General features: G+C 45.0%; 1 protein-coding gene and 1 pseudogene across 8 annotated transcripts in view; both read left to right on the top strand.

The window, feature by feature from the left end:
• Positions 1-25,028, top strand: part of CALD1 (caldesmon 1) — a 195,034-nt gene that overhangs the window by 113,160 nt on the left and 56,846 nt on the right. Inside the window, exon 1 of one of the 8 annotated variants that reach the window (XM_037049161.1) lies at positions 4,254-4,408. The exons of the other annotated variants lie outside the window; for them this stretch is intronic. Coding sequence (XP_036905056.1) covers positions 4,356-4,408 — 53 coding nt within the window. The 5' untranslated portion in view covers positions 4,254-4,355. Of the gene's footprint in view, positions 1-4,253; positions 4,409-25,028 lie in introns of those variants that run through there. 8 annotated transcript variants of the gene reach the window in all.
• Positions 16,798-17,989, top strand: LOC118989128 (40S ribosomal protein S3a-like; annotated as a pseudogene).

Raw genomic sequence — 25,028 nt, 5'->3', positions numbered from 1 at the left:
TTTCAGAGTACGGTTCACTTTCTATCTTGTATTAGAAATTTTATACACGTATTTCATCTCCTTTTGGGTCTGACCATCTTACTATGGATCCTCCACAGCACTTACTTGTAGTAAATATTCAAACAGTTTTCAGTGAGGAGGGATTGGGGGGAAAACATGCAGGGAGGAAACTGTATGGCCACCATTGTGGGGGAGATAGGAGAGTGTAGCACCCCAAGACACGTTACAGGTCTAGACAAAGACCAGGCAAGGAACGGTGCAGGAATTCGTCAGCAAACGCCTTAAGGACTCTCGTGAAGGACAGGAGGTTGCATGGGAAGATTAGGATGAGGAGTAAATCGTGACTTTCCAGAGCATTCCATACATTCATTCCTCCACCCCCACCCAGCCCACCCCATCCTCCTAAAGGAACACACAGTAGGAACCTTGAAGACATTAGCAAAGCAGACGGGGAAGGAGAGGAGAGAAAGAGGAAAGGAGAGTCTATCCTTTCCACAAAGGGAGCTGGATGAAGGGAGGAGTGTTTCACGAGAAGGCTTCTTAGGGAGGATCCGTTAGAAAAAGCGCTATCACAGGCCAACACAGAGCAATGTAGTTTAAGTGAGTGTGTCCGGGGCCATGAGGTGGGGAGGGGCTGGGAGAGGGGCAAGTGAGAAGTCATCAGCTGTGCAAGGAAGACTGTTAAGGGACCAAGGGAAAGGAAGAAAGAGGTTCTGCTGCTGTTCTGTGATTAACTCCTTCACCTCCATTTCCGTTCACCCCGTGGCGAGCGGCTGTCTGGGCAAGGGCTCTTGCCTCATTCCAAGACTACGGAGTCTATGAATTTCTTCGTACGAAAATTCTTCTTTAAGAGCCTTTTGAAAAAATGCCCTTTAAATCACTTGAACTCTTGGGTTGATTGTCTTTGGGTTTAAGTTGAGTTTCTGTAGGAGAAAAACAGCTCTGTGTGTGTGTGTGTGTGTGTGTGTTAAGAACACAAAGGCGCTTCCCACATACCTCGCTTTGCCCCGGGGAATAGCTCCAAGGTAGAAGCTGCTGTCTAGCCACTGCAGACCATAAAGTCTGGAACAGATCATGTGGCCCAGTCTCCTACCTCCATGAAGTAAAGTTATTTTTTCAATCATATTTTATTAACGAAGGACCACCCTGTGGTGGGAGCTATTCCTTTCCCTCTCACTGACCTCCCTCAAGCCTTCCCGGTTCAGACCATCTTTGGTGCAAAATTAGACAAAGTATCCAGAAATGGTGGATGCAATGAAGAACTTGAGAGCGGCCAAGATTTTTGTTTCTCCTTTAGTAAGAGTCCTGAAATATCTTGTGTGCGGCACCCACCATCTTTGCTGAAGGATGATTGGCCCAGTTGTCCATGATGCCCCCCCCCCAAAAAATGATTCATGCAGTTCTCAGAGACAGTCCTGGAGGTGGACTCTGAGTAGCAGTCTGCACTACATAACAAAGGTGCACCTGCCTGTTGGTGTCTGCAGGAACAGAACTCTGCTCATGAATCCCCTTTTGAAAGGTTCTTCCTAATTTCTCTCACCTTGCTTCTCCAGCCCCAGCCAGCTGGACCTCAGGGGGCTCCTTGGAAGCCGTTGCTCACCGTGATCTGCTCTCCTCTGCTCACTTACTTGTCTCCCTGCCTCTCAAATGCATCTAGCCCCCCCCCCCTTGGCTTTTGTGCTCTTTCTGCTCCCCACTGGTGTCTGACCAAGTCTGAGACTCACTTCTTTCTTCCCTAGCCTCAGGTCAGTACCCCATAGGTAGCACAAGTTTTGACACCCATGAGTTTTACTGTCTCAAACTAAAGACAGACAGCATTCTGTTAATGACAGAATGTGTCTACGTCCCAGACACATTCTGTTAACGACAGGGGGCCAACTAAGGGTGTGTGTGTGTGTGTGTGTGATTTCCTCTCCCCATCCTCACAACTAGGAAAATAGCTTGGTGGATAGCTTTAGACAGCTGGCCTTTGGCATACTTTTTTACACGATCTTGCGAGCTTAGTTTGAATATGCCAAAACTACATCGGCCACCTCAGAATCGGAGTGTGGGGGTGCAGGGAGGAGGGAGAAATCAGGAGGTGAAATATATTCCCAAGGCCGAATGCGTCTCATGAGCAAATGTATTCGTTTTCTATCACTGCTGGAACGAATAACCACAACCTTGGTGACCTGAAACAGAACAAACTCGCTCCCCACTGTTCCAAAGGTTAGACGCCCAGCACCCGTCCCACGGGGCTGTAATCAAGGTGTGGGCATGGCCGCATTCCTTTCTGGACGCTCCAGGGGAGGATGCATTTCTTTCCCTTTCCAGCTTCTGGACACTGCCACGCTCCTGGGCTCTTGGCCCCCTTCCTCCTCCTGCTGGTCTTGGGTACCAGTAGTACTGGTATCTCTCTGACCATCCTTTTATAATTCTACCTCCCTTGGACCACAGCAGGGGAGGGTTCTCTGACTTAAAGACCCACGGGATTAGATTGAGCACTTCTGGATTATCCGGGATAATCTTTCCATCTCAAAGCCTTGAATGTAAAGACATCTAAAGTCCCTTTGGCCAGCTAAGGTAACATATTCACTAACTCTGGGGATTAGGACATCCCGATATCTTTGGGAGGAACGTTATTCTGCCCGCCACAGCAAGCCGCCGAACTTTTTTTCCAGGGAAAGAAATTCAATGGGCAAAATTTGCTTGAAAGGAGACTAGCAAAATGCCTCGATCTCTGTGTTTCTAGCTCAGCTCTGGAGCGATGAGGTCATGCCACGTCAGCCAGTGTTTCATTAAGGCCTCTTGTGTGAGGGCAGACATAGCTGTTTTTATGAGTGTCTCATGTCCTTTATGTGGTCAGTACATGTTGAATAACCACATGCATCATCCAAAAGATATGTACACATGTATGTGCCTCATGGTACATGGAAATAGTTAACTTTGAAGTTCATAGAACTGTATCGACTCCATAAACGATGACTGTGATGACAGTGTAACGTTTAAGTAGGAAAACAGCCCAAACTTCCCAGCCTGTTGAAGTGAAGAGAGCATTTGGCCTAATTAAATTAAGCCTCTTTAAGTTGAGCACGAGAGTAGCTGCTGGAACTCCGCTCCAGAACGTGAAGCGCATAGTTTCAGTGCAAGGCTGTGTCCGTGTTGGCAATGTGACCCTGTGGGTTTCAAAGGCAGTTTTCATTCTAGAAAGGGCCCCTTGGCGTGTGAAGTTGATTGCTTCTCCTGCTCTTTCCCAGAAGAGTCACCTCACCCTTCCATTGTGAAGGTCTGAGTTGTTCTTCTCGTTGGACAGAAAGCCAGTCCCTTAAGGGGCTCGGGGCCTCAGCACCCATCTGCTCATTGACCGTCAGAGATAAAGAAATGTATTTACAACTCGGGCCCAGCTGAGGGATGTCTCCATGATAGAGTCAACACCGCTCCATCCTCAGGGGCTAACGTTTGGCCCCTTTCCAAGCTGTTGGCGGCCAGGCTTCCTTGCCCAGCTTGGTGGATGAGGTCACCAGCAGGGTGCCGTGGTGCAGACTGGGCCCACGTATCCCAGGCTGGCCGTTGCTTTCATTTCATGGAGGGGTATGAGCACCAAACATTCTGTATAATCTAGTTGACTGCTGATTGGGCAGTTTCTTCTCTTCTCTTTGCCTTGGCTTTGCATTTTTGTATCATGCGTGCATCTTTCCCTAGGAAAAAGGGATAAGAGGAGTTTCTTAAGATTTGACTTCTCAGTGGGAACTGTTTGCTTTGGAAGCCACCTCCACCAATGCTAATTGAGAACAGAGCTCAGAAGGAGGCCTGGGAACTGCACCCGGTGAACTTTTCGGTGGGCTGATATCCGTCGATCTCTTCAGAACGGAATTGTGTGTGCAAATGATACTCTGGTCAACTATTTTCCACATGGATTCGGTGTTTTTCCCTTTGACCAGGTCTCTAACTTGGGATAATTTCTTTGTAATTAATCATATAGAGTCTTCAACATGAAAGCTACTGGGGATCCTGGCCCCTACTGCCCAACAGTATCATTCTGGAAATCTCCAAGCAATCGGTGCCCTTTACCATCTAAACCTGATGGGCCTCTATTAGAGAGATTACAGTAAAAAATAACAATCAGCTCTCTGATGATCCTGTGCTGAAGGGAAGAAAAAAAAAAAGGGTGGGGAAGAGTAGATTTGGCAGAGGACAAGCCCAGACTTTCGTCACAGGGACAGACCGAAAAGTGTTAACACAGGGAAAACACGGGAGCATCCTGTACACGACATTTCAGCCACAGATGACATGGCACGTCTGGGCGCCCGGCCCCCGCCCTGACCTTCCCGAGGGTCCCAGCACCACCAGCACCTCCGCCCCTTCCAGCTGCAGACATGCTCAGGGGATCCGGTTCCCAGGGAAGACGCAGCCTGGCCACGCTCTCCCAGTGAGTGTCCACTTTGCCTCTTTGGTTTAATATTTTCTCTCTCTCTCTCCCCCTCTCTCTCTCTCTCCCTCTCTCCGTTGTGTAAAAGAAAAATGTTTGTTTAATTGTCAGAGTAGGAGGAGAGAGGAGAAATCAGCAGCAAAGGGAGGCAGCGAGTATGTAAGTTTCAGACCTGTAGGCTACTTTCTGGTCTGCACTTTGTAGCTGTTCTGATTGGTTTCCCTCATTTACATTTTTACGGTGGTTTGTAGACCTTTGCGAGGGTTCAGACCTAGGCTCGAGGTTTCTCTGTTCCAAACCCTGGGCCGCAAAGCCTCGTGTGTCTCAAGATCTGCTGTTAATTTAGACCTGAGCCCTGTGCTCAGAATGATCCATTTGCAGGACTCAGATTTTGGCGGAAGCACACATTGCCCAATCCTTAAAGTCAACAGCCCTTAATATACTGACCATCTGACTGTGTCAGAGGGAGTGTGAGCACATGCTATGGATCTGGGAATTGCTGAGATAACAGGCCCCGAGGTTTAGGATCATGAAATCCTGGAATGCTGACGCCCGAAGGGGCCCCTAGGTTTGTTTGCGGTGATGCTCTCATTCTAGAGATGGGAACCCAGGGCAGTAACTCAGCTTACCCAAAGCCTGGCAGCAGTCAGTGGTGAAACCTGTGATTTTTGTGCCCACGGCCAGGGCACCTTTTCCCACCGGCGCTGAGGAGATTTGGAGAACTCACTGCGTCTTAGAAAAAGATACCTCGCGAGAGGAAGAACACCAAGTGGCCTTTCAGTGAATCTTTCCCATTTCTGAGAGTTTTGGCACTGAGTCAGCACGATGTTGTTGTTGCCGTTGCTCCGGCATTTGTGCAACAGTAAATTAAATAAACAGAGGAACTCAGCGGGGTCCCGAAAACAAGACCCGTGTCCACTCTATTAGCAGATCTCTCGGACTGTCCATTTCTGGAAGTGTGGTTAGTGAGCTCAAAGGGTTGGAGAGGTTATCTGTATCGTCCCGTGGCTATCAGACTGGTTGGGTTTTTGTTTGTCTGAGGGTTACAGGGAATTCTGTTCCGTAAGGGAAATGGTCTGTTAAGTAGGTGGTTTTGGATGCAGAGCACCCCATCTCCACCACACTCCCAGGCAAGCCCCATTGCTCACCCCCACCCCACTCCCCAGGTGTCCCTTCTCTCCCCACCCACTCCACACAAACTTGCTTGGAATCTTAGGTCTTCATAAACCAGTTCAGAAACATCTCATGTAGTGCCTCTGTTTCCGATGAGGAAACTGAGGCCCATGGTGGGGAGGGGTCGGTGGCGGCGAAGGGCTTGCCCAGGGCTACACAGCTGGTCAACAGCACAGCCTGGAATGCTAGGGAAAGAGCCCCCCCTCCCCGTGTCTGTCTGTCTGTCTGTCTCTCTCTCAGTGTCTCTCTCCATTTCTGGTTCTGACTTTTTTCCTAGTCCATCATGCTTGTGGCTCTAAAGTTCTAACAATTTACTTTCTTTGTGTCTCTCTCACTCTTCTCTGCTCACCTGAATTTCCTGAATTGTAACCGATTGCCACCACTGCCCAATAGTAGTTCCCTCCCATCTGGTCTCAGCCTCGGTCTCTCTAGCCATTCAGATCCTGTCCCTGCTGCCTCCACCTCCCCCTGCCTTTGAAGTTCTCCACAATCTGCCTTAAATATTTTTTTCCATTCTGCCCTCCCCCTCCTCTGGCCCAACCGGACCACACCTTGTTCCCCAAGCTCATCACAGACGAGCCACCTCCGTTCCCTGGCTCCCTCAACTCTCTACACGGGGAACACCCTCTGTGCCTCAGTTTCCTTATCTGAAAGGGAGGCATTAAAAAAGATTAGGTTTCTGAACTGTGCGGTGGAGGCTTAGGAGTCCAAAGAAGGTTTGGTGGAGTGGGTAGGGTCCCTGGAGAAAGAGGGATGGGGAGTGGGGTGGGGGGGAGTGACGGGTGTGGCGGGGGAATGTGAGGGAGATGAGCTCTATCTCATCTGCTTCCGACTTCCTTCCTGCCCTTCAAGGCCCTGATCAAATGCTGCCTTCCTCAGTTCTTCTTTCCTCTCCATTCTAATAACCCTTGTCTGTCCTCTTATTATTAGCCTCGTGCTCAAGTTAGCGGGGAGCAAGCCTGCTACCCCCCAATATGGTAATTCACTTGCGGGCAGAAGCCACTTTCAGTCTTTGAATCTTCCGCTTCCAGCCTGGCGCTGAAGCTCAAAATCTTTCCTTTAAGTTCCCTGTGATTGGATAAACCAACAGCTCGTCTGAGGTCACAGTTTTCATCTGGGTCATTCGAACACACGAAGCCTCCGCACCTTTTGCTTTGGAAGAAGTAGTAGGCTAAATGCCAGTGAAATGAATTTTAAATTCCTTTGCATTTGCATCAGATAATTATCCATTTCATCACCTACAGAGCAAGATTGGCAGTGGTTTATTTGTTTTGTTTTCTTTTTTTTTTTAATGAGGCACATTAAAATTCCTGAATGTCAAGACCTACCCCAAGCCCTGTGATCTTCAGGGGCAGGTGTGACTGACTGGCTAGTTCTTTAGTGGAAAAGGTGCTGCCTGATTCGTTCCTGGTTACATGACAGAGATTCTGCCACTTGGAGCCTAGTATCTTCATTGCTACTTTTCTCATTTTTCTAAAGCCCTAGCTAGTAAAGTCTTGTTGAGTCAGGATTTGGGGCTTCTTGTAAATACTCATGCCTTAGTCCATGAACAGCTAAATTTCCTCTTATAAACAAGTGTGCTTTGCCGCATCCTGTGAATGAAAGTTTTAGTTCCTGTGTCACATTGAAATGATTGTGGAAGGGTGGGTAAACCTTGGAATCAAAAAAACATTGGAAATTATTTAGTTCCTCCTACTGTTTTCTGAGGAAACTAAGATAAAAACATCCAGGGAAATAAATGATTGGCTTAATTATATAAGACTCAGCAGAAATGACAGAGGAAATGTACATTAAAATGTTCAATTCATAAAAAGTCTAGGAATACCTAGATTATCCAATCTTACTGGGCAGTGGACCATGACGATTTTCCAGCATGCTGAGTTTTGTGACAAAACCCCAAAAACTTCATAGTAACTCTCTTTCCCTTCTTGAAAATAGATATTACTACACCTTTGATACGCTTCCTAATTGCTGAGGGTTGTCGTTGCGAACACAGTTTTTTAAATCGTGCTGTGAAACAGTGATACCCCAAGACTCCCATCTGAGAGCGGATGCAATTATTAAATGATGTCTTCCGTCTTCGCATTTACGTCTTTTATCTCTTCTAATTGCTGCTACAGCACCTGCCTCTGGGGACCCCACTCTCTATTCTGCGGGAGCCAAGGGTGTCAGTAAACCTGGCTTGTTAGAATGGTGTTCAAGGTAAAAGCCGATAGTCCGAGGGAGGAGGATTGAGGGGCCTTCTCCCTTCTCTCCGAGGAAGCAAAGGGCAAGTATGTTTTGGGAGTCTTGGTTTACATACCAGACTGACCAGTTCTGCTCCCTTTGAGGTTCAAAGATTGGTTTTAAACAGTTGGTTTTCCTGGATCTCTTATCTGGTGAAGGGTGAAATTATGACCGGCAATTTATAGATGAAAAATAAGAAAGAACAGCAGTGAAACAGGCAATTGTGCTTCACATCTCTTAGGAACTCTGTAAATAATATTGTTGAATTGCTCGTGTCCTGGTGACCCCAGATCCTTAAGGAGGTAGTCTTGGCTTTTTACGTGTGTCGTCCCAGCCAGCTGGCCACAGGCACCCTGGCCCGGTAGTCGGTCACCCCAGGCCTTTCCCTCCTTGATGATGCCATTTGCATTGCTCATTTCTCTTCCCCTCTCCTTCCCTTTGACCTATGCCTGTGCTTGAAAGGAGTCCCCAAGTCATGCTGCTTCTCACGCCCCTCCCAGCCCATCAAAAATGGCTTTGCAGCTGCAGGTCTGATGATCAAGAGGAATGCGGGGGCGGGAGGGGGTGGAGAGGTGTTCCTTTGCCATCTGGAAGCCAATGTGCTGCTGGCCTTTCTGACTGGACCAGTGAGGATGTGTTTTTTCCCCATTTAAAAAAAAAAAAACAAAAACAGTTTCACTTCTCAGTTCTAGCTTCAGCTGTGTCTCTGGTCCAAAAAGGTGGTTGAGGGCTGGCCGGAGGTCCTAATATCCATGTGTGATGTTTGAAGTTCCAAACACTCACTTGCAAATTAAACTCTTGGAAACAAACTTTCCATAAAGGCAGGATTGTCTGGATTCATTTCCAAGCCTAATTGAATTTTTAAGAGGAGCCTTAAAACTGTCTGTAAACCTCACTCATTTCTGTGCATTAGTTCCACAAATATTCGTGAAGGGTTTTCCTATGCCAGTGAGTGTGCTGCTGGATTAGGCACCAAAAACATCCAAAGGACAAAACACAGGCTCCGGCTTTATGAGTATCTAGTCTTTCAACTCCCCACCCACTACAGGCATTTTTCTCCCGTCCTCCCCTGCACACCCCCGCCAGTGCCCCTAGCATTGTAGATGCTCTCAGACCCAGTACAGCCACTCAATCCAGCATTCGCTACATCAGTCTCTTCTTGCTTGCTCTTTGCCTCTGATCCTCTGAAGGAAAATGCAAGTTTCTTTTAACTTATACGTCGGTGAAAAGAATCTTGAATTTAATAAACGTAGGTTTATTGTATGACTCAGTATCATATCCTTACACAGGTGTATTTGAAACAAATATTTCACAAGACGGTGCTCACTCTTGCTACATACAATGCCCCCTGATACATTTTAGCTTTATCATAAAAGTGTACAGTGTGGTGATTTGATACTGGCTTTGCGTTGTGGAAGGAATCCCACCATCGAATTCATGAACCCATCCATCGCCTCTTGTATTGACCTTTATTCCTTTTCTGTTTTTGTGTTTTGATGGGAACAGTTAAGTTCTAATCTCTTAGCACGGTCCAGTTACACGATAGAGTATTTTCAGTCACAGTCACTTGCTACGCATTACATTCTCAGCCTTTATTCATTTTATCACTAAAAGTTTGTCAGCCTTTCCCTATTTCCCCCAAATCCCAATTCCCAGTCCCTGGAAAAAGACATTCTAGTTTGATGTTTGTATTTTTTAAAATATTTTATATCTTTTTTTTTAATTTTTAGAGGGGAAGGGAAGGAGAAAGAGAGGGAGAGAAATATCAGTGTGTGGTTGCCTCTCACATGGCCCCCACTGGGGACTGGGCCTGCAACCCAGACAAGTGCCCTGACTGGGAATCGAACCGTGACCCTTTGGTTTGCAGCCCGCACTCAATCCACTGAGCTGCACCAGCCAGGGCAGATGTTTGTATTCTACATATAAGTGATATCTACACTATTTGTTCTTGTCTACCTGGCTTTTACCATTTAGCGTAATGGCCTCTAGATTCATCCACATGGCAAACAGCAGGACTCCGTTCTTTTATAGTGCTGAATAATATTCCATCATATATACTATGATGCATATTTAAGTATATACTATGTATACATGTGTGTTTATCCACATTTTTAAATTTATTCACCTTGACTATCATGAATCATGCTATATTGGGTTGGCCAAAAAGTCTGGTTTTTTTCCATAAACTGAAAGACAATTTTTTTTTTCATTTTCACCAATAACTTTATTGATCTGGATATTCTGAGTACGTCGGCTCTCACCTACTTGGTACAACACTGATTGTTCTCAATGACGCTATTTGATCGCTGTTAACTTTGACTGGTCTACCCGACTGTGGGGCATCCGCTAGCAAAAAATCTCCAGGACGAAACCTCACAAACCACTTTGACAGGTTCAATCAGTCACAGCACCCTCTCCATACACAGCACAAATCTTTGTGCGTTTCAGTTATGTTTTTACCTTTCTTGAAACAAGGAAGCGTGATATGCCAAAAGGGTTGCTTATTTTCTTCCATCTTCAATATTAAGGTGGCCACACAAATCCGCCACACCGCTTTGGTTAATTTTTTTTAAATGCAAGCTCACGATACAATCTAACAAAATTGTTTCCAGTGAAGTTGAAGACAGCTAAGCACTACTAGGAGCCATTGTACAGAAAAAAACTAAAACTTTTTGGCCAAACCAATACAATACTGTAAGGATACAGATATCTTTTTGATTTAGTTTCCCACTTTCTGATATTTTCTATACCCTTTGATTTCACTAAAACATGGTGGTTATGACCTACTACATAGATTTTAGGAGTAGCAAACTGAGGTTTGAAAACCGCTGAACGGACTGCATGATCTTGCTATGTTGGTCCCCACCTCCCGAGCAGTGTAGGAAGCTCTGTTGGCCAGTGAGCGCACTGGCTGCCTGCTGCCTGCAGCCTGCGGCAGGGGTCAGCCCGGAGGCTTAAGGAGAAGCCTTCCGGGTGGGAGTCAGAGAGCCTGGATCCTGGCCTGGCTCCTTCGGTAATCAGCCCTATGAGTTCCATCTCCCATCCAGTGGTAAGACGGGAAGCCACTCCGTCTTCCTCCAACCCAGCTATAAAACAGAGAGACATGCCTGCCTGCTGCAATTCACAAGGGGGGCAAGGCCGTCCGTTAAAATGACACACCTTCACGTACACAGGAAAACATCAAGTGCAAGACAAATGCACGTCATTATTCAAGAGCCTTATTTTTTTTTCCCCAATTAAAGTTTCATATCAGAGAAACAACTCAGACCATTTGTTTTCGTAGAGTGGGGCATAGAGTCTTGCACGGGCTCTAATATTATGCAACTTCAGAAATAAAAATCTCAGAATGGCATTTGTTTGCGATGTCGTAACTAGGTTTGTGTTTAAGAAGCTCAGCCAGGTCATCCTCCCTCCTCTGCCCTTAAATACTTTCTCTGGTTATAAAACCAAGGAAGCCAGTAGGTGGTCGGTGGGCTTTTAAACGCATGAGCCAGGTTTGAAGGAGTCTGCCTTGCCCGATAGTATCTACTCCAGCTCACTGGATTTATAAACACTAATTCCCACGGTTTTTAAGACCACTTTTTTATTTAAAACAACTGACAGTAAGCAAAAGCGACCGGTAAAGGAGATACTTTTATGAAGCAGTATAAACTTGTAGAAAAAAAATAGAGTACTGTTGTTACTGATCTCTCTCCTTTTCTTTATAACTTTATTGTAAACTGCGTGCCATGCAGACATTGATTAGAATGTTTCATTCAAGCCCTGGGGTCTTTGGGGGAGCTTTTCTATGCTGATGAACTCTTCCTTGGGGCCTCACCCCTGCTAGCCACATTGTCTCTTTGAGGCTAGTTCTGCCTGCTGCATTAGCTCTCCTTGACTTTCCTTTACCTTTCCATGACTGCTTCTGTCCTTATAAGCAATGTCTACACTCACCTTTTCCAGAACCCGATGCTCCAAAGCACTCCCCTTGGGTGTAGCAGAGGAGATGTAAAGTAGTAACATAATAAGATAAGGACTATATTCACCCCGAAGAGAAGGAAGTCAGGTGCCCACTTTTGCTCTTTAAAGAGTGAAAACATTCTTTACGCAGACCAGCGATGCCCCGCCAAAGGCCACAGCCCATAACTACCCTACATAGTTTCCAGAGAAAAAATGCATAAAATGCATACAATTTTAGGTAGTTTTTAAAAACCTAGCTTTAATGTGATTCCAGGCCATTTGTTGCTTTTGTGTAGATAATTTTCACAGCTGTTTAACACATTGTTACGATATGCCTACGAATTTACTTGAAAAAGACTGTTCTTGCAACTTCTTAAGGAGTAAGTGAGGCCCAGGCAGGTTAGGGACCCTGAGCAGAATGAGTAGCTTTAAAGGAGGAAGCTGAGGCTCACCTCCACTGGCTGACTCTCCTCAGGTGGTCTTTCTGGGGCCAAGCAGCACTGCTGGTGGGAAAGGGGGTCTCAGTACTTCTGTCGGCCAGACGCACCTCCTCTCAGAGTGCAAAGTGGGCCCGTTCGTGACGGATGAGAAACCAGAGCAGGATTGCCGACTCCCCCACCACGTCTGTCCCTCACTCGTGCCACAGTGCGTAACTTTGCACAGCCCACTAGTTTCTCTGCCCCTAAGTTTCTTCACCTGTGAAGAACAAATAGGATACCTGCAGCGCATGTCTAGTGAACATGGAAGGAACGAGCCAGTGAAAGTGTGCAAACCGCAGGGGTGTCTAATCCCTGTTACATTTTCTACCCGTTCCTCCCTTCACTCTCCTTCCTAAAGACCCCAGAGGAGAGATGGCTTGATATCTTAGGCCAACAAGGCAACCGATGGGGCGAAAGGCAGCTGAATTCAAGTTGTGATTGTCATGACGGGTAGTCATTAAAACATCCACCTACGTTCAAAAAATCAGAGGAGGTCTTCATCTCAGGTTTTCGTTGTTCCACTGACTTATTGCTTAAAAGTGATCGCCCGTACTGCCACCCTTTGGATAACTCTGCCACCGAATGAAACACGTTTAAAAATGGCCTTTGGGAGCACAATAAAGAATTACTACTTTTCCTAGTCAGCCTAAACTAGAGACACTTTGAGGGAGAATACAGTAAGAAGTAAAGAGCTGTTGGCCAGAGATTTGGGTACCTCCAGTCTTTTCAGTCATCTTGACAATGTCATCTCTGACATTACCAATTCAGAATACTGAGCTTGAACTCCGGGTGAACTTGGGTTCAGACTCTAGTCAGACCATTTTATTAACTGCATGCCCTTGAGCAAATTACTAATTTTCCCTGGGTGTCTTGGTTTATCTACAAAAAGAGGAAAATGTGTGTAAAGTGCTTAGGACAGTGCCTGGCACTTAGTAGATGCTCAAAAGGGCGTTGGGGTTGGGGTGATGATTAACAATGGAAATGATTGGCAGGAACCGAGTGCCTAGGAGGTGAATCCGAGGTGGCGTTCAGACTTTTGCTGTATACTATGTGCACCCACGTTTTTGGCCCAAATTTTCAGAGGAGAAAAATCTTTGGTTTTAATTTTTTAATTCAATTATTTATGTACATAGGTATGTATGTATTTATATTTAGAGACTTGTCTTTTGCATTACAAAGGAACTCTAGCATTTCTTTTTGAACATACAGATATCATTACTGCTTTCTGGAGTTACACTCTTAACACATAAGCATAAACAAAAGAATTAAAAACATTTACATAGATGCAGAATGAGAACCACCCATGGGTAATGTGCATCCTTATTTTCTCCTCAAAAATTTGCGCCAAACAAAGTGCACATTATAGGTGGCAAAATACGGTCATTCCCTGGGGCTGCTGTGACAAACTCCTGCCAACGTGCTGGGCAGCTTAGAACCACAGAAACTTACTGTCTCACAGTTCTAGAGGCCAGCGTCTGAAGTCTAGGTGTCAGCGGGGCCACGCTCCCTCTGGGTTCTGTCAGGAGAGCAACCTGGCCACCCTCGATGCCCCCGGTTTGCGGCAGCGAAGCTCCAGTGGTCTCATTGCCCCACCTGACCTCCCCCTCCCCCCACATTGTCTTCCCTCCACGTCCAAGTTCCCCTTTTTACAAGGACACCAGTTGTAGTGGATTAGGCTCCTCCCTGATGACCTCATCTCAGCTCAGCGGTGTGTGTAAAGGTCTTATCTCCAAATAAGGTCACATCCTGAGGTACTAGAGGTTGGGACTGCAATGTATTTTTGGAAAAGGCACAGTTCCTTCCATAACACGGGCATACAGACTAGAATTCAGTGCAACAAACCTGACCCTCACCTCCATGCATTGGGCAAACCTTGTACACCCTGGGGAGGCCTAATGTGGAAATGATGTCCTCATATCAGTTAGGTACATAGTGGACATTTCCTAATCACAGAAGGGAAAGAGCTCCTTAGACTCATGCACTGGCCGGGACTTTCCCTTCATCTCACAGAGAGAAGGGCGTCCAGGAAGTGCGTACGATCTCCAGGGAAACAGCCTTCAAGTCACAGAGCTGCCCCAGATCTATAAGGAGCTGGTATCCCAGGAAAGATTTATTTTCCACTTACTTTCCTCCCCCTGTACACATTTTAAAATTTCTGATGTTCCTTAAACATTGAATTTGACCTAGGGGAGTATTATGAGTCTGTCTCTCCTAAAAATTTATGGGCCGGGAGGGAGAGCCTGCAAAACATTCCCTCCACCCAGGGAACGGAGGCTCTGCCGCCCCGATGTCCTCGGAGCCTAAGAAGGGTGTAGGGCATTAGAGCCCAGCTCAGGGCCGAGGGTGCATCTCCCACCAAGATCCCCAGATACCAGGGGAGCAGAAGGAACCCAGCCAAGGTGGAAACAGAGCATAGGAGAGAATAAAGGTACAAGTTACAACATCTTCCTACATGAGATGGGCTCCATGTAAGGAACCACTCACCTAAGTAGGCAGTAGAAGGTGCTAGAAATAGTTAGGAAAAAATTACATTAACCAAGTAGAACCGTCAGAACCAAGTAGAACCTTAAACTGAGTACTGCACTAGTTTCCTAGGGCTGTGGTAACAGAGTTCTACATACTGGGTATCTTAAAGTATCAGGCAGGGTCGCCTCTTTCTGAAGGCTGGGGGAAGAGTCCGCTCCAGGCGTCTCCCGTGGCTTCTGGTGGCTTGCTGGCCACTTGCACAGTTTTGCATAGAGATTTGTCACTCCGGTTCCCTGCCTTCATGTGATATTTTCTCTGTGTTTCTTCACATCATCTTCCCTCCATGCACGTCTGTCTCTGTGTCCAAATTTTCCCCTTCAATCAGGACACCAGTCATATCGGAGGAAGGCCCACTCTCTCTGATGGCTTCCTCATGACTTGATTACCTCTATCTATAAAGGCCTCATTTCCAAACAAGATCCATTATGAGGTACCAGGAGATAGGTTGTGAGCGTATCATTTTTAAAGGACACAATTCAACCCCTAACAAGTGCTAAAACATTTCAAGTACTTTAACATAGCACTTCATAGCTTAGTGCATAAGCAGTAAGTGGGACAATTCTTGAGTACAATTTGAATGCCAGCTGGCCGAAAGCTATTGGGACAGTGGGGACATGTGGATGTTTCGCCACCGGGCAGTCTGTCACGCCATCCTGGTGAGAGTTGGACCAACCTCCGCACGTAGAGCTCTGGTCCACCAGTTCCCCACTAAATGTGGGCTTTCAGCCAGCCCCAAAGGAGACTAGAAAAGGAGAGTGTCTTCGTCCACCAGGACCTGTGCATAGTCTGGCATGGGAAGATCAGGCTGTCTGATGATAAATTTCCATCTACCTTTTAATGAGAGGTGACATGAAATAAGAGAGAGACAGAAAATGTGGGATAAAAGGCATTGCATTTTTTTGGAAGTTTGAGGTACAGCTCCTCCCCCCTCCAAAAAAAAGAGAAAGAAAGAAAAGGTAGTCAACACAGGAAGAATAAGGAAATACCAACGATAAATAAGAATTTCCCCTACATTTATTTTGCATTTCCCAATCTTCTCTGGTGTTAACATTTTCAGTGAAAGGGAGTTTAAGATCCTCTAGTTGGAAAAATCTTTCTGCCCGATTCTCCCCTTCGTGCTCGGAAAGAGCCGCAGACCTTGGAGACATATACACACAGGACCTATATCCCATATGATGAGGAGGAGGAAGAAGACAAGGATCATAACAGTAATGATAATAATAAAATAGTAAAAGTAGTTAACACTCACTTATACTTACTACGTGCCCAACACTGTTCTAAGTACCTTGCAAACACGAATTCATTGAACCCTTCCACAACGCTGCGAGGTATGTAGGTCCCATTACCTCCTGTACAGATGAGGACAGTGAGGCCAGAGAGGTTGACTGGCTGGCGCACCTCCCCGCAGCCCGGGTGTGTGTGTTGACTGGCTCCTGGCCCCAGGCCTGCTCCAAGCTGGCTTCTGGTAGCTCCCTCGCTCCCTCCAGCTTAACACTTAATGGATGTTATTCCCTGCCCGGGCTTTCACAGTCTCACCTCTGGTCTCCGAGTGGGAGAATCTGGCAGCAGTTATTACATGACATCAGATCCTGTTTGGTGAGCAAGCTCTGGCCCTGGCAGGACAGGGCTGGAGGGGGTGAGAGGAGTGGGCTGGAGAGGGTCTTTGAACTTTCATGACTCATTACCTTAAATAACCAGTCCAGGGGACTACATACTGCTTCACGGGCCCTAGGAAGAAGCGATGAGTGCGCCTCTTTCCCCAGTGGGAGACCTGGACTTCCAAACAAGTAGCAACTCCTCTCATTTCATTGTTAATAATATCACATGATGCCCTGGCCGGTGTAGCTCAGTGGATTGAGCACGGGCCTGCAAACCAAACAACTGTGGTTCGATTCCCAGTCAGGGCACATGCCTGGGTTGCAGGCCACTTCCCAGCAGGGGACACACAAGAGTCAACCACACATTGATATTTCTTTCCTTCTCTCCTTCCTTTCCCCTCTAAAGATAGATAAATAAAAATCTTTTTTAAAAATCACATGACTTTTCTTATGTCAACTAAAAGAAAATAAATTCTTTCCATAATGTTGAACATCTCCATATCTTAACTTTTAAATCTTGTCCCATCAAAATGAAAGAACTGAGACCTGGGAATAGGTAGATAGGCCGTGTCGTAGCGAGGCAAATAGCCTAGACTTTGGGACCAGCCCCATGGTTGCTAAAACACTATATGAGTGACCCTGGGCAAGTTGTTTGTACCAGGTTTGCTCATCTAGACTTAAAATGAGAATAATCATGTCTAGAAAGGGATCCAGGAAGAAAGTGCTTGATCCATTTTCTAAGAAAGATTGGTGTGGTGTGATGGGAGAGCGCCAGCTGTGTTTGAAATAAGAAACATTGGAAAAATACCAGTCACAAGGATGCAGGGAACCCAGACTGCCTCTGATGGTCTCCGAGGCCATGTATTGGAAGAGAGCTTGGCCGATCTGCAGAATGACGAAGCTGCATTTAGAAAACTCAAGCTAGTTGCTGAGGATGTTCAGGGCAAAAACTGCCTAATTTCCATGGCGTGGATCTTAACAAAATGTGCCCATTGACAAAATGTGCCCCGTGGTCGAAAAAATGGCAGACCTTGATTGAAGTTCATGTTGATGTGGAGACCACCTGTGGGTATTTACTTCACCTCGTCTGTGGTGGTCTTACTAAAATCTGCCAACTACCAGAACCAGAAAGACCTGTTATGCTCAACATCAGCAGGTCTGTCAGATCCAGAGGGAGATGATGGAACTCATGACCGGAGAGGTGCCGACACATGACTTGTGGGAAATGATTAATGAACTGATTCCAGATCGCATTGGAAAAGGCACAGAAAAGCCTCGCCAATCTATGAATCTGCCCCGGGAGGTCTTTGTTAGAAAAGTCAGAATGCTGAAGAAGCCCAGGGTGGAATTAGGAAAACTCGTGAACTTTGTGCTGAAGGCAACAGTTCTGGATGGGGGCGGTGAGACGGGCGCTGAAGTTGAATGAACTGATGGAGATGAGCCCCAGGTCCAATAAAAGTCTGTTTAAAAGTCAGACTTTTAAGGGTGACACATTTTTTCAAAAATCCTATTTCTGGAAAAAAAAAAAAGAATGATATATATTCGACACTATTATAAGGATTACAGGAGACACATCCTGTCAGTTGCCTGTCACCCAAGAAGTCCTGCCCCAGTGGGGGTTATCACCATCCAATAAGCATCCTCACCTACTTAAACAACTCATTCACTCATTCAAAGTCAAGGTTAGCTTCACTCATTCAAAGTCAAGGTTAGCTGGTCTAATACATTCCTTTTTAATTTTTTTAAAATTACCTGTGCCACTGTTCATTTTTAAACAGACAGTGGCTGCTGTGTGTGCCTTAGAAATGTCACCCACACTTGAGTAAGGTTAGGTATTAGCAGCAGTCCAAGCCCAGAGGAGTGATGGGAATCCTGGGGCCTCCTTCAGTCTCCTGGGGGCCCGAAGACCCCTCACTCGTGTAGAGGAACCAGGGCATCATCTGTGACATGGGGATGGTAACAGTGTCTGTCTCCCTGGTTGTCTACCAGTGAAATCAAAGCATGTACCTGATGGCAGTGTTTTGAGAATTCCGGAAAGGTAGAATTGCCATCCATTATTGCTTGAACGGGTGTGACTTCGTGAGTTGGCTCTGAAAGTGGCTGAGGCACCAAACAGGATGGGATGACACAGGACAGCCCTGCTGACACAGGTCATAACAGGGAGGCTCTTGTTCGATGTGCAGGCCACTCACTCCAACATCATAGGAGAAAGTCTGGTGTGAGTGGATGGCGCTATGCTGTGAGAAAAGGAAGAGGCGGTAAGCTCGGATGAGGAATAGAGCCCGGAGAGAGGACCCCTATGAACAGATAAGAAGCAGAAACACAAAAAGGGGACAGGGCTTTTATTTTGTCCCGGGTTTTTAAAAAAAAAAAAAAGAAAGAAAGAAAAGGACACCTCTAGATTCAGGTGTTTGCTGTAGAACTGGAAGAGACTACCCAAGCCCCACCCTCCTTAAAGGGGGGCCAGGTACTCATTGGGCATATATTCACCACCACCCCAGAACATTCAACTTAAGATTCCTTGACTGCGTTTCTGAGGCCAAGACACCCTTCCCCAAAAATGCACTTAAAAATATATATATTAGCTTTGGGATTTGGGGGTTTGGCCTTTAAAAAATATGTCTTTTTTAATCCAAAACCATAATTGTGGCCTACCAAGACAGCTTGTCCTCCATACAGAGAGGTTTGCATTTTTCCAGCCTCCTCCCTCGGTGGCTGTTACCCTCTTCTCGTCTTTGATGAGCTGCACATGTTGTGGGAGCCCCTCCTGGGCCTCCGACACGGGCAGCCTCCCTCGGCACTGCCAGTGGCCAGTGTCCTAATAAGGGAATGAGCAGACTCCCGTTGGTGAGGTCAGAGGAGTCCAGCAGTGGATGGTATTTCTGCTGATTGAGAAGGATAAGGTGTGGTTTGGCAGGTATCTTGCTGGTTTGGCTGGCTCCCGACCTTGTTTTTTTTTTTTCCCCTCTTTCTCCTCGTCAAATTCCATGACACAGACTTGAAGCATGGTTTGCTCCTGGATCCGCTGCTGACCTCTGAGAGGCGCACCCTGACAGACATCATCCATGATGGGGAAAAGATGGAAATTGGGGGTTATATGATGTTTTTCATCACACAAGGAGGCTGAGGTTATAGGTTAAAGCCTCCACCGCTCCAAGGGGCTGCCCCAGCGAATGAAAGTGGTAGGAGACACGGTCCAATTCGGATGTGGAGAGCACAAGAGCTATACCACGCAGTGTGTTTACCCAGTGTTTAATAAGTTCAGAAATACTATCTGCACAAGATTGAGCAACAGCTACTTTCTCTTTGTAAATATGGGTATAGCTCAATTACAGAAAATAAAAGAAGCGAAAAGAGCCTGGCATTTAGGGTCCTAAACATAAGGGGCTTCTTTTATTTCCACTCTGATCTCTAACTACCTGCCTATACTCCTCTCTGCATTCTGTGTTCTGAATGAGCCTCACTGCTTTTGCCATAATTGCCTCTGGCCAGGACTGTTCACTCACTATGAATCAGTGTTTCTCAACCTGGCTGAAGCCTGGAATCACTCGGGGAGCCTTAATGCCTAGATCTGATCTAATTGGTCTGGGACACAGCCTGGGAAGGGGGGGGGCGTTTTAAAATCTCCCTCAGGTGATTCTAACGTGCAGTGAAGGTTGAGAGCCACACCGCTTTCTGCATCTTCCGTTATATCATCCAGCTTCCAGATGGCAGAACCAGGCTCCATTTTTTCCCCGGCATTTTGAAACCTTTAAAGAGCATACTATATGTATGAAACAAGTCAGACAGGTTCCTTCTCGGGTTTGCAGGTTCAATTCATTTGTTTTTACCGTAACAGTAGAGAATTGTGCTGTCCACCAACATCAACTTCTAGACACATGGGTATTGTTTAAACTGTTTCCCCTGCATGTGAGGGGTGAAATTCTCAGCCAAGTAATTGAAAAATCATGTATCCACCTCAAGGTCATAAATAAATAGTGAAGATGTATTTTTAATGTTTTCTCTGTATTGAGAAATACAGTTCCCTTCTGTCTCAGGTATTCGTCCCTCAGTAATTAAATTTAGTTAATGCATGCTTCTTTGTTTGGCTTTTTCTTTGCATTTTTTATTTTTAGTTTTTTATTACAGTTCACTTTCGATATTATTTCATACTTGGTTTTAGCCATACAGAATAGTGGTCAGATAATCATATCTTTTACAAAGTGTTCCCCTTGATATTTTGGCTTTTCTTTTAATATTCAGCCAAGGTCACATCCTAAAAGGTGAAATTGCTGTGTGTGGCAACAATAGGATGATACGACTGAGGAATTTCTTTCAAGCTGCAATGCTAATGTTAACTTGTTAACGAACAGTAAATATAACTGGCCAAATTACCAGTCTTCGCCACTTATACAGGGTCCTCCCTTTTGAGGGAGTGGGGAAAGCGGGGGGCAGGTACCAAATCCCAGGTTATCGTAAATTTTTGATGAACACAGAAATGGAGTGAATGGAGTCAGGATGTTCTTGAAAGGTATTTCTTTAAGAACGCTGGTCTTCAGGGTGGGCGTGTGGTCATGTACAGTAGCTAACCAGTACTAGTCGTGGGATTCAGGGCAGGAGAACCACACTATGGGGAAGGCCTAGTCACAAAGCCTCGCTTTTCATATTCTTCTTGGTCTAGAATGTATGCAGAACAAGAAAGAAACCTCGTTACCGTGGACAAGTTTTTAATGGATGGGTTACTTTCGTTACATTGCAGTCTTTTTTTTTTTTAAAGATTTTATTTATTTATTTATTTTAGAGAGAGGAGAAGAGAGGGAGAAAGAGAAGGAGAGAAACATCAATGTGTGGTTGACTCTTGCACATCCCCTACCAGGGATTTGGCTCACAACCCAGGTGTGTGCCCTGACTGGGAATCGAACTGCAGTCCTTTGGTTCGCAGGCCCGTGCTCAATCCACTGAGCTACACCAGCCAGGGCTTATTTACCACTTCTTTATCCCCTCACCTACTACTGCTGGGCACTTGGGTTGCTTCCACATCATGGCGATTGTAAATATGCTTCAATGAAAATAGGAATTGATATATCTTTTCAAATTAGTGTTTTAGATTTCTTCAGATGTATCCCCTGAAGTGGAATCTCTGGGTCATAGGCAGTTTCATTTTTAATTTTTTGAGTAAACTTCATACGGTTTTCCACAGTGGCTGCAGCAATTTTCAGTCCCACCAAGTGTACTTAGAGTTCCCTTCTGTCCACATTCTCGGCAACACTTGTTTGTCGATTTATTGATGATGGCCATGCTGAGCGGTGTGAGGTGATGTCTCGTTCTAGTTTTAATTTGTATCTCTCTGATGAATAGTGAGGTTGCACATCTTTTCACGTGTCTATTGGCCATCTGTGTGTCCTCTTTGGAGAAAAGTCTGTTCAGGCCCTTGGCCCATTTTTAATTGGATTATTTGATTTTGGGGGGTGTTGAGTTGTATGAGTTCTTTATAAATTTGGGGTATCGACCTCTTATCAGATGTGGCATTGGCGAATGTGCTGTCCCATTCATTGGGTTGTCTTTAAATTTCTCTGTTTCAGTGGGTTGTCAATAAATTTCTCTAAATTTTTCATATTATATGGCTGGATACCTTCTGGACAGACCTTGTAAATTAGGATATATATGTAGATTTAAATATACAGTCTCTGGTTTTTTGAATCAGGGTATTGCTGAATTGGTAAAAGGAGCTTCGGGGGGTGGGTCTTCCTTCCTCTTAAAATTTTGGAATAGTTTAAGAAGGATAGGTGTTCATTCTTCTTTGAATGCTTGCCAAAATTCACCTGTGAAGCCATCTGTCCCAAGACCTTTGTTTGTGGAGTATTCTTTGATTGCTGATTCAATTTCATTGCTAGTAATGGGTCTGTTCAGATTTTCTGTTTTCTTCTTGATTCAGTCTTGAGAGGTATATGTTTCTAGGAATTTATCCATTTTTTTCTAGATTGTCCAATTTGTTGGCATATAATTGTTGGTGGTGTTTTCTTATAATCCTTTGTATATTTGTGGTGTCAATTGTCACTTCTCCTCTTTTCACTCTAATTTTAATCTATTTGGATCCTCTCTCTTTTTTTCCTGGATGAAGCTGATTAAATATTTATCAATCTTGTTTACCTTTTCAAAGAACTGGCTCTTAATTTCATTGATCTTTTGCATTTTTTCTAGACTCAATTTTGTTTATTTCTGCTCTGATTTTTATTATTTCCTTTCTTCCACTCACTTTCGGCTGTGTCAGTTGATCATTTTTGAGGGTTTTTTTTTTCTTTTTTAGGTGTAAGTTTAGATTGCTTTTTTGAGATTTTTCTTTTCTTGAGGTAGACCTGTATTACTATGAAATTCCTTCTTAAAACTGCTTTCACTGTGCTCCACAGATTGGGGGTCATTGCATTTTTTTAATGATTTTATTTATTTATCTTTAGAGGGGAAGAGAAGGAGAGAGGGAAAGAATATCAGCCTATGGTTACGTCTCTCGGGTCCCCTGCTGGGAACTGGCCTGCAACCCAGGCATGTGCCCTGACTGGGAATCGAACTGTGATCCTTTGGTTCACAGGCCCGCACTCAATCCACTGAGCTACACCAGCCAGGGCCTGCATTTTCTTTCTCATTTGTCCCAAGGCATCTTTTGATTTCTACTTATAATTTCATTGTTAACCCATTCATTGTTTAATAGCATGTTATTCAGCCTCGGTACGTTTTTGTGTTTTTCATATTTTTGCTAAGGTGAAATTATCCTAAAATGTCAATTAAATCCGTCTGCTCTAATGTGTTGTTTAAGGCTGCTGTTTCCTTCTTTTTAAAAAAAAAATTTTTATTTATTTATCTTTAGAGGGGAAGGGAAGGAGAAAGGAAGGAAACATCAATGTATGGTTGCTTCTTGTGCATCCCCTGCAGGGAACTGGCCTGCAACCCAAGCATGTGCCCTGACTGGGAATCGAACCACGATTGTCTGGTTCACAGGCCCGTGCTCAATCCACTGAGCTACACCAGCCAGGGCCTGCTGTTTCCTTCTTGATTTGCTGTCTGGAAGATCTACCCACAGATGTCAATGGGGTATTGAAGTCCCCCTACTATGACTCTATTACTGTTGCTCTCTCCCTTTATGTACATTTATATTTACTCTATATATTAAATGCTCCTATGTCGTGTGTATATATGTTTACAAGGGTTACATCCTCTAATTAGATTGATCCCTCTATCATTATGTAATGTCCTCCTTTGTCTCTTATAGCCTTTGTTTTAAAGGCTTTGTCGGACAAAAGTATTGCTCCCCCAGCTGTAATTTTTCATTTCCATTTGTATGAAATGTGATTTTCCACCCACTGGATCCGAAGTGGGTCTCTTGTACACAACACGTGTAGGGGTCGTGTTTTCTTATCCATTCAGCCACCCTATGTCTTTGGACTGGAGCATTTAATCCATTTGCATTTAAAGTGATTGTGGTCACCCTCTTTGGGCCATGCCTGTGCCCTTCTCTTGGGCATGTACTTTAAAAAAAAAGAACTCTGTGGGCCCTACAAGTACTATAAGTACTTGCAACCAGGGGAACAGTGGTCATGCCCACTGTTCATCTCGGTGCCACTTATGGAAACCCCTGAACCTGTCTATAAGACCTTTTTTTTCTCTGATTTTTCAGTGAGCCAAGAAGAGCCTCACCTTGGCTCATTTCTTCCCTGTAATGTTCCCAGAGGCCAAAGCAGCCCCCCGCCCAGGCTCTCCTGTTACCTCTTCTTTCCAAAGCCCTTCCTTGTTTCAGTGTCCTTAGCTTTAATAAACATGTTCTCAAAATAAAAAAGGAATTGTTGGTAAGTATGTGTTCACTGCCACTTTATTATTTATATGTTTGATGATTCTTATTCTTCTTCAAGAAGACTCTTTAACAATTCTTGTAATACGAACTGGTTTGGTAGTGATGAAATCCTTTGGCTTTTTCTCGTCTGGGAGGCTCTTTATCTGTCCTTTGATTCTAAATGATAGCTTGGAGAGTGATCTTGATTTAGGTCCTTGCTTTTCATCGTTTTAAATATTTCGTCCACTCCCTTCTGGCCTGGCATGCTTCTGTTTAAATATTAGCTGACCTGTAGGTAACTAACTCTCTTTCTCTTGCTGCTTTTAAGATTCTCTTTCTGTCTTTTAATTTTGCCATTTCAGTTTTGATGTGTCTTGGTCTGGGATGCTTTGGGTTCATCTTGTCTAGGACTCTCTGTGCTACCTGGACATGTCTGCCCTTCTTCCCCAGGTTAGGGAAGTTTTCGGTCATTATTTCTTCATACGGGTTCTAAATTCCTTGCTCCCTCTTTTCCTTCTGGCACCTCTATGATGCAAATGTTGTTACGCTTGATGTTGTCCCAGAGATCCCTTACACTATCCTCTTTTTTAAATTCTTTGTTTGTGTTCTGACTGGGTGTTTTCTGCTACCTTGTCTTCCAAATTGCTGATTCAATTCTATGCCTCAGTTAATCTGCTGTTGATTTCTAGTGTATTCTTCATTTTGTTATTGTATTATTCATTTCTTACTGGTTCTTTTTTATGGGCTCTGTGTCCTTTTTTGTGCTTATTATCTCTTTGTTGGAGTTCTCAGTATGTTCCTCTATTCTTCCCCTAGACTTCCCAGAGCGTCCTTATAACCTGTGGTTTTAACTCAGTTTCTGGTAGATTTCTTGCCTC

The sequence above is a fragment of the Sturnira hondurensis genome, unplaced genomic scaffold (genome assembly GCF_014824575.4).
Source record: "Sturnira hondurensis isolate 20B ecotype Veracruz unplaced genomic scaffold, ASM1482457v3 Scaffold0006437, whole genome shotgun sequence".
NCBI classification, from domain to species: Eukaryota; Metazoa; Chordata; class Mammalia; order Chiroptera; family Phyllostomidae; genus Sturnira; species Sturnira hondurensis.
The sequence above is the reverse complement of the archived record's forward strand: the minus strand, read 5'-3'. Positions and strand labels throughout refer to the sequence as shown.